This window comes from Bison bison, unplaced genomic scaffold (genome assembly GCF_000754665.1).
Source record: "Bison bison bison isolate TAMUID 2011002044 unplaced genomic scaffold, Bison_UMD1.0 scf7180017864518, whole genome shotgun sequence".
Taxonomy (NCBI): Eukaryota; Metazoa; Chordata; class Mammalia; order Artiodactyla; family Bovidae; genus Bison; species Bison bison.
In genome coordinates, this window is record NW_011495071.1 from 16,336,775 (window position 1) to 16,352,415 (window position 15,641).

General features: G+C 46.7%; 1 protein-coding gene across 1 annotated transcript; it reads right to left on the reverse strand.

Moving 5' to 3' along the window:
• Nucleotides 1–3,874: 3,874 nt before the first annotated feature.
• Nucleotides 3,875–6,911, reverse strand: LOC104981443 (calcitonin). Its single transcript, XM_010830563.1, has 4 exons — nucleotides 6,851–6,911; nucleotides 5,658–5,752; nucleotides 5,242–5,388; nucleotides 3,875–4,359 (listed from the first exon to the last, which is right to left on the reverse strand). The coding sequence occupies exons 2-4, from the start codon at nucleotides 5,741–5,743 to the stop codon at nucleotides 4,161–4,163; spliced, it is 432 nt and encodes a 143-aa protein (XP_010828865.1). The 5' UTR covers nucleotides 5,744–5,752; nucleotides 6,851–6,911; the 3' UTR covers nucleotides 3,875–4,160.
• Between the last annotated feature and the right edge of the window lie 8,730 nt (nucleotides 6,912–15,641).

Consider the following 15,641-nt stretch of genomic DNA (forward strand, 5'->3'; position numbering starts at 1 on the left):
GATAGTAACTGCTACTTTTCATTTTTAATCTCTGCACGATTTCTCATTCTCTTTTGCCTTTTCAGTACTCTACTGCCTGTTTAATAATGTCTTGGAGTATTCTTTCTGTTAAAATTGCTTATGTGATGTCTGTTCTATGGACTAGAAATTGATTGAGAGAAAGTCCAGGTCTGTCCCATGCCCTACAAAATCCTACATGATCCATTCTGACCATTACATCTCTGACCTCATCTTTTACTTTTCTTTCCCCTCACTCTGACTCACAAGAAATACAGTTGATAAAGAAGTATGTTAAGCTTCACCACAGGGGTGTAGTGTCATCAAAATTCAGAATATGGGAAACTCTATTGGACAAATAACTTAGTCTCTCCAACAAATAAATTGAAGAAGGGAAAAAAATGATAGCAGTGAAGCCTCTAGATGAGAAGTGCCTTAAAACATATTAACCAGCAGCAAAGTGAAGACCTAATTTGATTTATATTTATATATACAATATGGGGCTTCCCTGGTGGCTCAGTGGTAAAGAATTCGCCTGCAATGTAGGAGCCACAGGAGACACAGGTTCAATCCCTGGGTGGGAAGATCTCTTGGAGGAGGGCATTGCAACCCACTCCAGTACTCTCACCTGCAGAATCCCCATGCACAGAGAAGCCTGGTGGGCTACAGTCTATAGGGTCGCAAAGAATTGGACATGACTGAAGCGACTTAGCACACATACATGCTCACAATATATTCATATAATATATATAATTTCATATATGATTAATATATATGTCATCATATATATCTATAAGGTAATTGAGAGATTTGAACTATTTAGTTGTTAAATTGAATTTTGGTTTTACGTTTAAGAGTCAAACATTTGAAGATACAAGTGGAAATATTTATGGACATATTGGGATTGGGTACTGGGAGAAGGTCTGGGGGAAGCAGATGGCTCATAGATATAACAACATTGGCCACAAATTGATCACTGTTGAAGCCAAATGTCTTCACATCATTTCAAGCTAGCGTAACAAATACCACAAACTGGATGACTTATAAACAGTAAATATTTATTTCTTACAGTTCTGGAAGCTGAGAAGTCCAAGACCAGGGCACTTGCAGATTCAATATCTGGTGGAGAGCCCACTTCCTCATTCACAGCAAATTTCTCGCTGCAACCTCATATGTGGAAGGAGCAAGGGCATTCTCTTAGGCCTTATTTATAATGATACTAATACCATTCATGAGAGGCTATTCTTATGACTTAATCACCTCCCCAAGGCCCTACCTCCTAATAGCATCACTTTGGGGGTTAGGTGTCAACATAAGCATTTTGAGAAGGATACAAACATGCAGCCTGTAGCACCAACTAATAGAAGAGATTCATGTTATTATATAAAGACTAGATTGTTTATATGTTTTAAAATGTCTGTCTTCAAAAATCTGAGGGTCCATCTACTGTGTGAGGCAGTTAACACAAAGAATGACTCACAGGCCTCTGGAAAATGTCAGGAGCCAATGCTGAAAAGCATATACTGCAGTGGTTTCAACTATAAGCTCTGGGAATCAACACCTGTGTATGCCCCAAGATAGTGGTCACCTGTGTGACCTTGGACTTCGTGTCTCCATGCCTCTGTGTCCCACATGCAGAGTGGAAATGATAATGGGGTCTAGCCCCATGGAGTCTTCCTGAAGATTAACTGAATTAATAGCTATGAAGCACTATCTCAGAACATCATCTGGCCCATAGTAAGCACCCAAAATATGTCTATTATAATTATCATTATTACTATTATCATCAAATAGGAAGACATGTTAAAATGAACCAACAAGGTCTTGAAACAAGTGTATCCAAAATATGTTTTTAATCTTAATGAAGTTCACAAATGGCATAATATTGACATTTCCTTAAACAAATTATACAATCATGTTCTTGGACAATAAAGCATAGCATCTCCATTACCATGTGTCCCCACAGGCCACAGAGGCAGTGACTGAATGTCCCCCTAAGAGTTGGCAGAGATGCCATGGTCAACAGAACAACTTTCAAAGACCCAATTTGCTACCAGATAAGCTAATGAGAGATGCCATCACATTTACTGCATATAGAATCAAATATAAAAAAGACGCACAACAAATATGGAATTAGCTTATTTTTGCATTCAGTTTCATTCCTTTCAAGTGATAAAGGTGCTTTTTTTTCCAATATCTATTAGGATGCAAGCATGTATATCTTCCATGGTGCCTCCTCACCAAGTGGTTGTCAACAGAAATTAATAGAAGTGGTGAGTTTAGCTTCACGGTAACCTGAGATTAAAAAAATAAAGAAAATTAAAAAGAAGAAGAGGGGTAGGAAGAGGAAAAGAAGAAAAAGAAAGAGAAGTGGAGAATAAGAAGGAAATAATCACAATTACTACTGAAAGAACACAAATTTATAGAAATGTTTCTTTAACTGAACTCTATTTATAAATTATGGATATGAGATATGAGAAAACTTTTATGGCAAAGGATGAGAAAACAATTCAGGGGTCACTATTAATACTAGCAGTAGTATTACAGGTATAGCTCTCTTGTCTGAATCTGTGAACATTGATCAATGTTGAAGGGCTTTCCGAAACTGGGTTCATTAATGATGTGTGACCCAGGCTAAGATTTGCAAGGCCTTCCCTTTCTGAATTCAGAAAGCTATTTTTCTCTTCTGAGAAAGATGACACTGCATCTCCACAGCCTGTCCTGTGTGTGTGAAAGAGTGTGTTAGTCCCTCAGTCATGTCTAACTCTTTGCGACCCCATGGACCCACCAGGCTCCTCTATCTATGGAATTTTCCAGGCAAGAACACTGGAGTGGGTGGCCATTTCCTTCTCCAGGGGATCTTCCCAACCCAGGGACTAAACCTGGGTCTCCTGCACTGCAGGCGGATTCTTTACCACCTGAGCCACCAGGGAAGCCCACAGCCTGTCCTAGTGCTCGGATTTTGAGCTAAGTTGTAGGAGCTCACTAACTCAAGAGGAAAAATGTAATTGGAGAGAAGAGATCTGAACCCACGTCCAGTGGGTTTCAAAATGCGAGTCCTAATCTCCAAATCCCTTCTCCTCCCTTCTGACAGTACAAGGCAATCACCTTCCCAGAGTCATTTCTCTGCTCAGTCCTGAAGGTCCCTGCGGCGCCGGCCAAAGGCTTCAGAGCCCACGTTGGTGGGCACAAAGTTGCTCTTTACCATACCCCCAGATCTGCTGAGCAAGCCTGCCAGCCGATGGGTCACACAGGTGGCAGTGTTGCAGGACCTCTTCTGGGCAGTGATGCTGGTTTGCAGGATGGAGAAAGGAGAAAAGGCCTGTCAGTGAGAGGCTGCGGCAGAAGCCTACCCCATTGGGCTTTCAGAAAGAGAATTGTAGCTCTTCGACATATCACTTAAAAATAAGTATTTCCCCTAAATGCAATTATCAAGGCTGTTAGGGGAAATGACCTGGCAACCTTTGCCAGAAGCCCTGCCTAAAAGTTTTCACAAAAAATGCACTTCAGGGCCATGTGACAAGTGCTAAAACCCTACACTTACCATCCCTTACATTCACCCCACCCCAACACACAAGGAGCATATGAGGACATACCCCAGCCCAAAGCACCAACAAAACCACTTTCTATGGAAAATGAAAAATTTCTGAAGTCTTACCTGGAAAAGGCTCAGAGCACCGGGTTTGCAGCATCCTCCCCCAGCAGTGCTTACCTGCTCCGCAGCACACCTGTTCTCATTGCAGGAGCTGGTTCACAGGACTCTTACCACACCCTGTATCCCACTTACCCTAAGGTGAAGGCTACTTTTAAGCATAGGCCCTGGGCACTCTCAGGCCTTGGACGAGGACCAGAGTAATGACCACCAAAGTGTCAATCCTTTTAGAAAATAGATTTATTCATCAATGACGAGGCATGAGGGATGAAGCAGGAATTGGAGGGTTCTGCCATGACAACTTTGGAATCTCAGAAACTTCCCTCACTCTCTCTCATTTCTAACCTTATCTGTGAGTCCTGCTGTCTTTCCTTCCATCCTGAGGTTCCTGACATTCTTTGTCATAAGCAAAGCTACCAATACGAGCTTGAAGAGCAATCAGAGTGAAATCTGCATGCATTAATTTCATCCATGGGAACAAGAAAGGAAATCAGGAAGCACTGGAAGGAGTTCAGTTGGCATCCTGGGGCACCCCAAAATGGAAGGAGTGGTCCCTCTCCAAGCTGTTGGCTACGTCCCTTTTCTTGCCAGGTGTTTCAGGCCCGAAGCCCATGCCAGAGAATCTATGATAGTTGTTCAAGTCCTTCCAGTAAGCACTCAGCACACAGGTACTCAGATTACTGCACCGCTTAGCTCTGGAGCCGTCCAGGCTGCAGGGAAAAGACATGCCAGACAATACCATGCACCCAGGGCTGCTCCTGGGGGCAGTCATGCAGAAGGTTAGACCAGGGAGGGGGCACTTGGCACAGAGGTGGAGGGGGCAGACAGGAGGCAAAGCTCACACACCCTCCACTAGGAGAACTCAGAGGTTCTCTGAGCCAGGGCAGAGTGGGGAAGGGCTGCGGTGGGGAAGGGGTGACCTTTTCTGGCATTCCACATGCTGCTCAGTCCTTCCTGCTCTGCAGAGAGGTTCTCAGGGTGGATGCAAGTGCCATACATGGCTCTGCTGGTGTGAACTCAAAGCTCAGGGTGCACAGGGAGGTGGGGATGGGGAAGGGTGTCTGGTCCAGTGAGAACATGCACATGTCCACAGATTCTACACATCTAAAGGCCCCGGACCTACCTCAGACACTGCTCTACCTGACCCCACCCTCTGCAAGGCCTCTGGGTTTACCTTGCAACTGTGCAACGAAGGTGCCTTGCAGGTGTGAAAGAACATACACAGGTTAAATTCCTCAGACATCCTGAGCTGCAACAGGTCCATCTCCTGGCTCCACACTTACCAGTCCTAACTCATCCAGTGCTGAGCGTTCTCCTCAGTAGGGCAAGACCAACTCCCAGAATAAGTACTTCCACATCTCCCCATCTCATTTCCTAACAGCTTTCAGGAGTTGATCTTTTCAATGTGTCTAACTAACCACAGTTCCTCCAGCTGCACCTGGACGGACCACAGTCTTCCATGGAGGCTAAGAATGACTGGGTGCCGTCCTGGTGAACAGGGACAACCTGCGGGGCTCTGGTCAGATGTTGTTTTTCCTGCTTCTCTGGGCTGCACCCTCCTGAATAGGCCAAGGTTGGGAGGGGAGACTTACCTGGAGTCCTCTGTCTCCTCCTGCTCCTCCTCCTGCTCCAGCTCATTGGTCTTCCTCTGGACATAGGCCTTCACCAGTGCGGCCAGCAGGAGGCGCCCTTCCTTCTCACTGAGTGCCCCAGGATCTGGGAGGGTCTCCAAAGCTGACCTGGAGAGAGGAAGCAACCCCCGCAAAGAGGCTCTGAGCCCCTGCCTGCCTCCTTTCCAGAATAAGCACCCAGGCTACCCAGTCCCTGTGGCTTTCCCAGAGGACATGGCTCTCCTGACTCCTAGCCCACAGGGCTCAAGGCCAGTGTCCACCTTAGGGGGTTGATTCACTGGGAGCCTCCCTCTGCTGTGACCTCAGAGGCAAAAAAAAACTGCCCGATCCCAGGGTCAGTGGAAGAGGAATAAGTTCGTGGCTTCAGGCTGCCTCACCTGAGTGGTGTCGCCTGGAGACTGCCTGCCTGGCACAGGACCAAGATGCTGAAAGCCAGGAAGGGGGAGGATTTCCCGAAGCCCATGATGCCTCTCTGTAAAGGGAGAATGACGTTACCACTGCACCAAGACCAAGCACCGTCTGGAGCTCACAGACCCAGGTTCCAGTCCGGCCACAACTGCCTTGAGAATTCAGGCAGGTTACTTCACTTCCCCACGCCTCTTTTCAGTTCATATGCCAGATAGGCTGCTTTGAATCTCCAAATATACATTACACTGAATAGTTTGGTAAGTAGAAATGGGTGTGCTGGGGAGGGGTGGGGGGAGGGTTCTGGTTTTGCTCTGTGAAAAGCCAGGAAGAAGCCACACACATGCACATAAAGCCACACCTTTTGCCCTAGGCAGAAGCCAAGCGAGGACCCACCCTTGCTGTAGACTGTGCCTATCTTCTTAGGGACTGAGAAATCTAGGACCACTTTACCTCTGCTGGACTTCTCTGCCAACGGGTGGGAGAAGAAGGCAGGAGGGGTAAATTGGAAAAGAGCGTTAACCTCTCAGTCTGTGGGTTTGGGTTTGGGTTTGGGAGTAATTTAACGTGCAGGATCGTGACTGGACTCTGCCAGTGCATCCCGTCTCTGCTGAAATGCGGTTTAGCAGCAGGTGCTGGGCGCCAGCTCCCCGAGATGAGCTCCACGTTCTGGCCGGCTGACTGCACTGCCCCAAGTCCATGCCAATGCCCCAGGCACGCAAGCGAGCTGCAGACGCCTCAGAGGAAGCTTCAGGGCTTAACCGGCCGGAGAACCAAACACGATCTCTCCTCGGGACCCAGACTGCTCAGGGCACTCCCAGAACAAACTCCAACAAGATCCTGCATGCGAAGGACGGGCACCAAGGCAGGGGCCGAGGACCAGGGCAGGCTAGGAAGCTAGGGCTGGGCGCACGGAGCTTCCAGCGTCCAGACGACACCCTGGGGATGCTTGCGGTTTCACTGGCGCTAGTTAGAAGAAAATGAGCTGTCGGCCACAACCTTCTGCCTTCTTCCCAGCGGGACAGGCAGCTAGGAGCACCTGGCTATAGGTGGGCCAGGATGGCCTTCAGAAGCAAAGGAGAGGCAAGCAGGCAAGCGGATGGAGCAAATTAGCTGAACTATCCAGAGGCTGGTAATCAGAGTGAGCAGCATAGGAAGTTCTCACCTGGCAACTCGAGTTTCAGGAGAGGGCGAGCGGCGGGTCCCGGGGACAGACACAACGCCTGCTGTGGGCGTCTTCTCTGCGGAGCTCTCGGCTCTTATGCGGGTGATAGGGGGCGGGGAGGGCCCCAGGAGTCCGCACGGCCAATCCAAAGTGGCCAGGAGCGACCCAGCTCCGATTGCGTCATTGCCCGCGCTCCCACACCGGTCCACTAGGGAGAGGAACCGTCCGCTCTGGCTGTCATTCGCAATGAGGTCATTGCTTGGGGAACCGGAGGGCTGGGAGGGAGTGGAGGGCGTTCGACGTCCAGAAAGTGGGAGCAAACTGGGGGAGAAACTGGTGTAACTGACGGTGAGGGGTCAGAGTGCCTCTCACTTTCTGTGCAACTGAACTCGGACCTCGTACCCCCTCCACCCACTCCATTAGGGACCCCGGCCGGTCACTCAGACTTTGAAGGGATCTCAGATGTAATAGACCACCTTGGAGGAAGGGGATGGTGAGAGGAAAGGATCTTTGAAAAATTAAGCTCTTTGGACCATATGGGGTGATCCGGTATATTCTTCCTCCCTACTCTCCTTCAACCGCCCCTTCGAAGTAGTTTTGCTTCCAGTCTGGTAACCTGGCCTCTTTTGCCTCACTCCTCTGGGACAGAGGTGGGAGTGGAAGAGAGGACTGGGGAGGAGGCTAAGCTGGCACTGCCTGCACAGAGAGCTAGACACCCCTCTTGCACTCCCTAATTCTCGACTGCTAGTTCAGCATCCCCTACTCTAACCGCGGATCTGCACCGCGGCGCTGGAGTTGGTTTACACAGCTGTCCCACTCCTCTGCCTTCTGTTTGCCAAGCTGCTGGGCCAGGACGCCTGTGTCCGGGTTTCTACCCGTCTCGCCCCACACCCCCGCCCCACTTTCCTGAAGCGCTCGACTGCAGAGCTGGAGGGGGGGGTCAGCGTCCACCCACAGGTGCTGCAAGCCCAAAGGGCAACCTTCGAATACATAGGTTCGAAGCCCCAGGCTGTCAGTGCGCGCACTCACGCCTCCCGCAGGTGCACACCGCACTCACCTACCTGGACCCCAGACACACGCTCTCCTTTCGCACTCACAAACGGACACTCCGCAGACCGCCAGCACTCACTCCAACAGACGCGCCCTCACCCGCTGTCCGCTAAGGAGGGAGCGCGCATTCACCCAACCCTACCTCGACCTCATCTGAAACCAACACCTCGAGTTTCTGCTTTCGGAAACAGGCACGTTTTACGTACACAGGGGTACGCGTTGTCCCCACCGACCCCCGCCCCCAACACGCACATAGACACACGCGCCAGGTGAACAGGTGCCGCTGGGAGCTGACTGTATCTGCCCTTTCCTTTTTCCTTAAGGAAAGACGGGTCTGGAGTCCGCGAGGCGGGCGCCCAAGACACGCGGGCGCAGCGAGAAGATCCCGGCTCTGGAAGGGTCGCCTAGGGACTGTGGGGAGAGGCAGTGGGGGAGGAGTGAAGGAGGCACTCACCTTCAGAGCCTCAGGTTAGCACCGCACCACGTGGTCGCGGCGACACCAGACGCGCCCGCCGGGCCCTCCTGAGCTCGCGAAGCCTCTCAGGAAACCTGGCCCAGAGGTGCGGGGCCGGGAGCGAAGCCAGAGGCCGGCCAAAGACCCTCAGCTGGTGACCACCGCTTCTGCAGGTCAGGAAGGAGCACAGGGAACGTCTGTCTACACCCTCCGGGTTTTCTGTGACAGAACGCTGCTTGGGGGCACAAGACCGGTTGCCCTCTAACACCTTGGCAAAAGAAACTCCCAAAGAATCAGGTTGGCCAAACGGCGATTCTTGCTGGGCCTGCTATGCTGGCGGGAGGAGGCACAGGGCGCAGGACCCGGAGTCTCCCCTGCTCCCGGGAAGCCTGAGCTGCGCCGAGAAGGTGGGGAGTGGGGGGGGTGCTGATCCGGAGGGACTGTCTCTCTGCGCCCCAGTTCTTAGGCTCGCTTTCGGATGCAACCGGTGACACCGAAGCGGCCTTTTACTTGGGGGCTCTTCTGCACGAGTCCTGCAAATGTGAGGAGACACTTCTGCGTCCCTTTCCGGGATTCTGGCCGGGGAAGGGGGCTGCCAGGTGGACAGGTGTCGCTGGGAGCTGACTATACCTGCTCCCTTCCCCGCTTCATCCCGGACCACTGAGCTCTGGCAGAGTGTAGCCCGCCTAGCAGCCCCGGGGCAGCCCTGCTCCTCGGAGAGGGCCAGCGCAGGGGACGAGAAAAGACCCGGAAGCCCCCGACCTTGGAGCCCGGGCTCCCCAGCGTCCACCAAGCTCGAAGCCCGCAGAGAGCGCAGTAATCGGGTTTGGGGTTCTGCCTCCCTAGAAGCCCCAAAATATGAATGTAGGAAAACTTTGAACTCTTAGGGTTAAGGGCTGAAAAGCTGGCATCCTCTCCAGAGACTGTGTCACTTGGACTTTCCTAAAGTGTTAGGACCCACAGCCTTGCGGCCCCCCACTGAGCACGATACAATCCCTGGGGCTCCTTCCATTCCGCATGCGGTGGGTGGCCCAGAACCCGAGCAGAGCTCCTGCCTGGGTGAAGTCGGTGAAAATTTCTCTAAAAGCCACGGAGGCTCGAATCCCTGTGCTCTGACAAGAAAGGGGAGCGCGCACCCTACCTGGAGGCCCATCTTGTCACAAGCAGTCCCGGTTCCATGCTTTCAGTATCTTGTTGGGTACGCAGAATTATTTGCCCTAATCTTCCTCCACTAGGGTCTTTGCACAGTGTTTGGAGCACAGTAGGTGCACAGCAAAAGTTCGGTGACAGGGGAGTGAGCGAGGGGATGAATGAATGAACAGTTCCAAGGGTTCATTACAGTAAGAGTCAGCAGGAAATTCGCAGCCAAGTTGAACGGCACCCAATTTAGATCCATTAGATGGAAAAGCAGAATGTTGATCCAAGGAAGTACCTCTTTTTATTTAATGAAAGGAATCCTGATGTCCTGGTGGAAACTTTCTGGAATATAACGTGAGAGGAAGGGTTCCAAACTCCAGCTTGAAAAGCAAAATAAGGCATTTTCCCTCAACCCATCCTTTATTATATTTGTGAGTGAATGGAAGAAAAAGTCAATAAAATGCCTTGTTTTCTAAATGGAGAAAATTACATTTTGATTTTCCTGGAACTGTTCTGAGCTTCAAGGCATCCCAATCAAACCAACTAGCATGAGGATTTATAGCGAATGGTTTCCCAGGAATAATCTTTTGCTCTTAAATTGTCTCAAATGTTTCCATGCTCATTTTAACTATTTTATGTAATTATTTTTTACATTTTGAAAATGATAGTCATTAATTTTTAGAGAGAAACAGATTCCATGTACTATAGCCTTTGAAGTTTATTTTTATTTACTTTAACTTACTCTCTGTTTTCTTTAAAAATTTTCTTGGAGACATATCCCTTAAAGGAAAGTTTTATTCATGCAACAAATACTGAGAACCCACTATGTGCCAGGCATTGTTACAGGCACTAGCAATTCACAGTGAACAAAACAAAACCCCTGCCCTCCTGATGCCTATATTAGTGATGTATTTAACAGGAGTCCTTGTATATCACCTTCCACCCAAATGAAACACATACATATCCTCACCCAGGAATTGAACTGGGGTCTCCTGCATTGCAGGTGGATTCTTTACCAACTGAGCTGTGAGGGAAGCCCATATTCCACTCACATCCTCACAATATAGTAATATCATCTATCTGTCAAACAGATATTCAGGGTTTATATGATTAAGACAACGTACAGACTAGCTGAGCTACATAGTGAACTTTGATTACATTTTATTGTATGTTTTACTTTTAGTTAGTAATTCCCTCTCTTTTCATTCTGCCATCACCTGTTTATTCATTTTCCAGTGTCACATTTGTCCCTCATTCTTGGTTTACTACCTCACTTTGGTGGAGCAAACTCACCATTATACGAGAGATTTTCCAGAAATTGTTAAAGCATTGTCTACTTGTCTCCTATTTCCAGTGTGACTGTTGAGAAATCCATTTCCTTTTTCTTTTTTTTGTATAGGACCTCTCTCTCTCTTTCTCTCACCCCCCTTCTCTCCCTCCCTCTGTTCCAGTCTTCTAAAATACCATGATGTTGTGTCTTGGTGTGGGCTATTTTTATTTATTGTTCTAAGTACTGGAATAACACTTGCAATAAGAAAATTCATGTTCTTCAATTTAGGGATATTTTCTTGCTTTATTTCTTTGATAATTTTATCTTTTTGTTGTTTTTGTTTAACTTTCTGGGAGACTTTTTTTTAAATTTACATTGTTTTTAAATTCTTTTGATCATAGTTTTAACTTGCAATAACTTTTTAAAAATCCTGTGTTAGTTTTTACTTCCTCCTGTTTTTATTTAATGGGTACAACATCATCTTCTAGCTCTCTGCAGCTGTTAAATATAGGTTATTTGTTTTGTTTTTCTCACTTTAGAGATTGCCCTCATATTTCTAGTTCTCCCTAGCTGCTGATTTATATTTAAGAGGGAGGTAATAATATGCTATTCAGAAGATGAGAATGGCAGAATTGTCCATCAATAGACCTGAATATAATAAAATGATTAGATAAGAAGCAGCTTTGCCTTTCTATTGGGGGAGGATGCTAAACTAAGAATAACTTGTAAGTCTTTCCTCTTGGCTCTTCATCTCCTAAGAAGATTCCTGCAAGGATTACCAGGATGGGGGGTTGGGGGATAGAGTATAAACTGATGAGTAATGAAGAAAGAGGCTGAGAGTTTTATCATTCATTATAATAATCCTCCAGTCTTTTCTGGGACCCAGTCATCTAACTACATAGGATACAGAAGAAAATTTTGGGTCTAGCTACTCCTTTTAAAGGCTTGCAATTACTCCAATTTTCAACCCAGTCTATAACACCACCAAGAGAGGCAACCAATTCCTCAGAGCCCAGAGCTTGTCTGGAGTCCTTGCTTCTTGATGGCTTTCCCTGCCCTACTAGAGTAGTTTGCACTAGAAATGTATGTCATTACACAGCTTTCTCTTGTGCTAAACCAGTTAAGAAGACTGGTTGAAGGGTAAGAGATACAGTAATTACAGAGCCCTCAAATTAGATTCAGTACACTGGGCACTTGACCTCAATAAAGTCCCACTCCCCATCACAGGCAACCTGCTTGGGAGGCTTCTTCCTCCAAACCCCAGAGAAATAGAGATGCCAACATCTAACTTGCAGAAGTCCTTTCTTAGAGATTATTTTTAGAGTTGTCTGTGTCTGCCAGAGAATGAGCAAAGCATGGTGGCCCAGACCCAAGCTGGTCACTCCTGAGAGATGGACAGTGAATGACGTCAAGGAATTACTCAGGTTGGGTTCCTCTGAGATGATTAAGCTTCTTTCTTGGCTCAGACTCACTGAACCCAAACTGACTATATCCTCCCTGTCTGAAAGCATTATTCCATACTGCAATGGAAGTAGAAATACAGGTAAATCTTTCTTGTAAAGCTCATTAGAGAAAACTTTCCTGCATTCAACACTCTCAGAAAAATGAGAGTTTTTGCTAAAGTAAATTTCCAGGTAACAGAAACACACTTTAAATGGAAAACAAGCTTTTTAAAAGTCATTTTGGATGGAAACCCTTTTTAAATGCATGGCATTCTCCTCTTAACCTTCTCTGAATGACTCACAGCTATCATCAAGAGCACATCAGTCACAGTGTTGCATCCTATGTGAGGGCTGGACTTAGTGGACTGTTTACCTCCACACCTTTTGACCCCAACTTCTGTTTTTGAGCTCTTGGTCCATTGTTTACAGTTAGCATGTTAGTTATTCATATTTTGCTGACTATGAGACACATAGTCAGTATCTCAGGATCACATTTTTGGTTTTTGATGGTTTCTGCTGGACACTGTTAATATATCTGCCTCTAGCCTCAGGCCAGTTTACCAGAATTTTCACCTGCTAATTCAATATCATTAGGAAAACAATAGAAACACGATTCATAGAACTGGCTGGAGCAAATCAGAAGTAAGGAAGGTTAAGAGAAAGATCTGAGTGTCTCTCTTGTGAGAAATGGCAGAGAGATCTAATACATTTTCTGACCCTCAACTATATGCTCTGCGTGTGCATGCTAAGTCACTCCAGTTGTGTCTGACTTTCTGTGACCCTATGGACTGTGGCTCACCAGGCTCCTCTGTTCATGAGATTCTCCAGGCAAGAATACTGGAGTGGGTTGCCATTTTCTTCTCCAGGTGATCTTCCCCACCCAGGGATCAAACCCAGGTCTCTTACCATCTCCTCCCCTGGCAGGTGGGTTCTTTACCGCTAGCACCACCTGGGAAGCCCATGTCTTCTATAGAAGGGTGTTTCTGGATAAGTGGGTGTTTCTCTAATGTTAAGGAAGTTTGAGTTAGACCACAGGTTTTAAAATGGATCTTGCATAACAGTGTTGTCCAATAGAACTTTCTGCAAAAATGGGAATGTTCCAAATTTGTGCTTTCCAGGGCCATTGCAACAAGCCACATGTGACTCTTGTGCACATGAAGTATAACTAGTGCAACCAAAGAGCCGAATTCTAATTTATTTTAACAAATTTAAAGGTAAATAGCCTCATTTAGCTAGTGATTAGAGTATTGTAGATGACAATCCACTGTATAGAGTAGTGGTTAGATGCATAGATTTTGGAGCCAGACTGTTTTTTGTTCAAATTCCGCCTCTCACACTTATTTAGCTGTTTCATCATAGACAAACAGTCTGTACTTCAGGATCCTCCTTTGTAAAATGAGGATAATGTTACTTATTTAATATGGTTTAATACAGCTACTATGAGGATTAAATGGGTAATAAACCTAAAGTGCTTAGAACCGTGTATGGTAACTAGTGCGTGCTATACACATGTTAACCATTGTCTTACACTGGGTTTCTCCAGAAGCAGAACTCAAGGCAAACCATTTATTTGGGAGTTGTACCAGTAAGGGAACAGGGAAATGAGACAGGGGAGGGAAGATAACCATTACAGAGTATGCAGGTTGCAGCTATAGGCCACTTGATCCTGCTGGAGATCCCCTGGAACACTTAAAGAGAAAGCCTCAGAAGTATTCCACTCAAAGAAGGATTAAGTTATTTATCTACCAACTCCAGTCCATCACCAGTTTAGGACCGCTCCCACAGGTGCCAACTGCCTACCACATCTAGCCAGTCCTGCATGGCCAGGGTCCTTGGCCAGAGAAAATTCCCAGGTCACAGGTGCTTGCAGTAGAAAGCTATGGTTAAATACAAGAATAGGAAAAACTGATGAGGCTCTATGACAATCTTCTACAGTCCGTGTTATTATTATAAAGAGGCTGCCACTGCTTAATGACCCTCCCTAAAAATGGGCAGGAATACATTTCTCATCCACACTGTGTCCTGAAAGATTAGTAAACAGGCTGTGATATGCGGATGTCACTTTGTTGACTATTCCCACTCACTTGATTCTTAAGGTCTTTGCTCAGAGTATTTAGAAAGCCTTTGGTGGTCCCTGGGTCTTAGGGTCCATTATCTTCAGTGCCCATTTCGTCAGTAAGCAAACACCAGAAAAATCGGTGCCCTCTAGTCTCTTGCAGCAATAACTCAAACACACACACAGAAACTTCCACTCAAAGGAAAATATAAAGGACACGCTGCCAAAGACTCATTAATGCTGGATGAGCTTGGGGCGGTAGGAGGAAAATAAATCCAACCCTGATTTATTAGTTTTCATGACTTGATTTGTTACTTCTTGTTGAACAGACCCTATTTTCTCAAACCTAGCAGCTTAGAAATTTCCTTGGCCAAGAAATTACTGGGGCATATCTTCTGTTTGTTGTGGAAGATAATCATATCAGGCTTTTTTCATGAATGGGTGTTTTCAGCTCTCCATCTTGATGGATTAAAATTAATTTTTCATACACATACCTGAAAGGATGGAGGATTATGGGAGGTGGCAGAATGACTGATAGCAATAATGCTAATTTTTAACATTGGACACTGTATTCATCAGGGTGCTTAGTTGTATGTAACAGAATTCTCCAAGCTAATTTAAACAGGACAGTACTTGTTATGTGGAAAAGGCAATGGCAACCCACTCCAGTACTCTTGCCTGGAGAATCCCATGGATGGAGGAGCCTGGTAGGCTATAGTTCATGGGGTTGCTAAGAGTTGGACACGACTGAGCGACTTCACTTTCATTTTTCATTTTCATGCATTGGAGAAGGAAATGGCAACCCACTCCAGTGTTCTTGCCTGGAGAATCCCAGGGACACAGGAGCCTGTTGGGCTGCCGTCTATGGCGTCGCACAGAGTTGGACACAACTGATGCGACTTAGCAGCAACAGCAGCAGTACTTGTTACGAGGTATTGAGTAGCTTACAGAATTTTTTTAAAGAGCCAGAGAATCAGGTGCAGATGTCACACACCCAAAAGAAAAACCAATCACACCGTGGAAATGTCATAGTAGGAAGTCCACTGCTGCTCGCCCATAGCAGTTTCCACTCCAAGGAATTCCATGGTTGCCTCAGAATATCCAGTCTCCTATCATACAGCCATTATTGTAAAATGTTCACGTTTGCCCTCCCAGTCTTTAGAAATGCCTCTGATAGCCAGAGCCCAAGCTTTATGTGCATTCTAGCCCCAAAAGGACCTGAGAAGAAATGTCTTTAATTTTCTAACCTTTATAGAGAGGCTTGCAAGAAGGGGTTTGGATGAGGATTGAGTAATTCACATACACCTTCACTTGGATGTCTAATAAGTCTCTCTATCTAACCATGTCAAAAAAGAATTTTTTTTTCTGTCCAAATCTGTCCT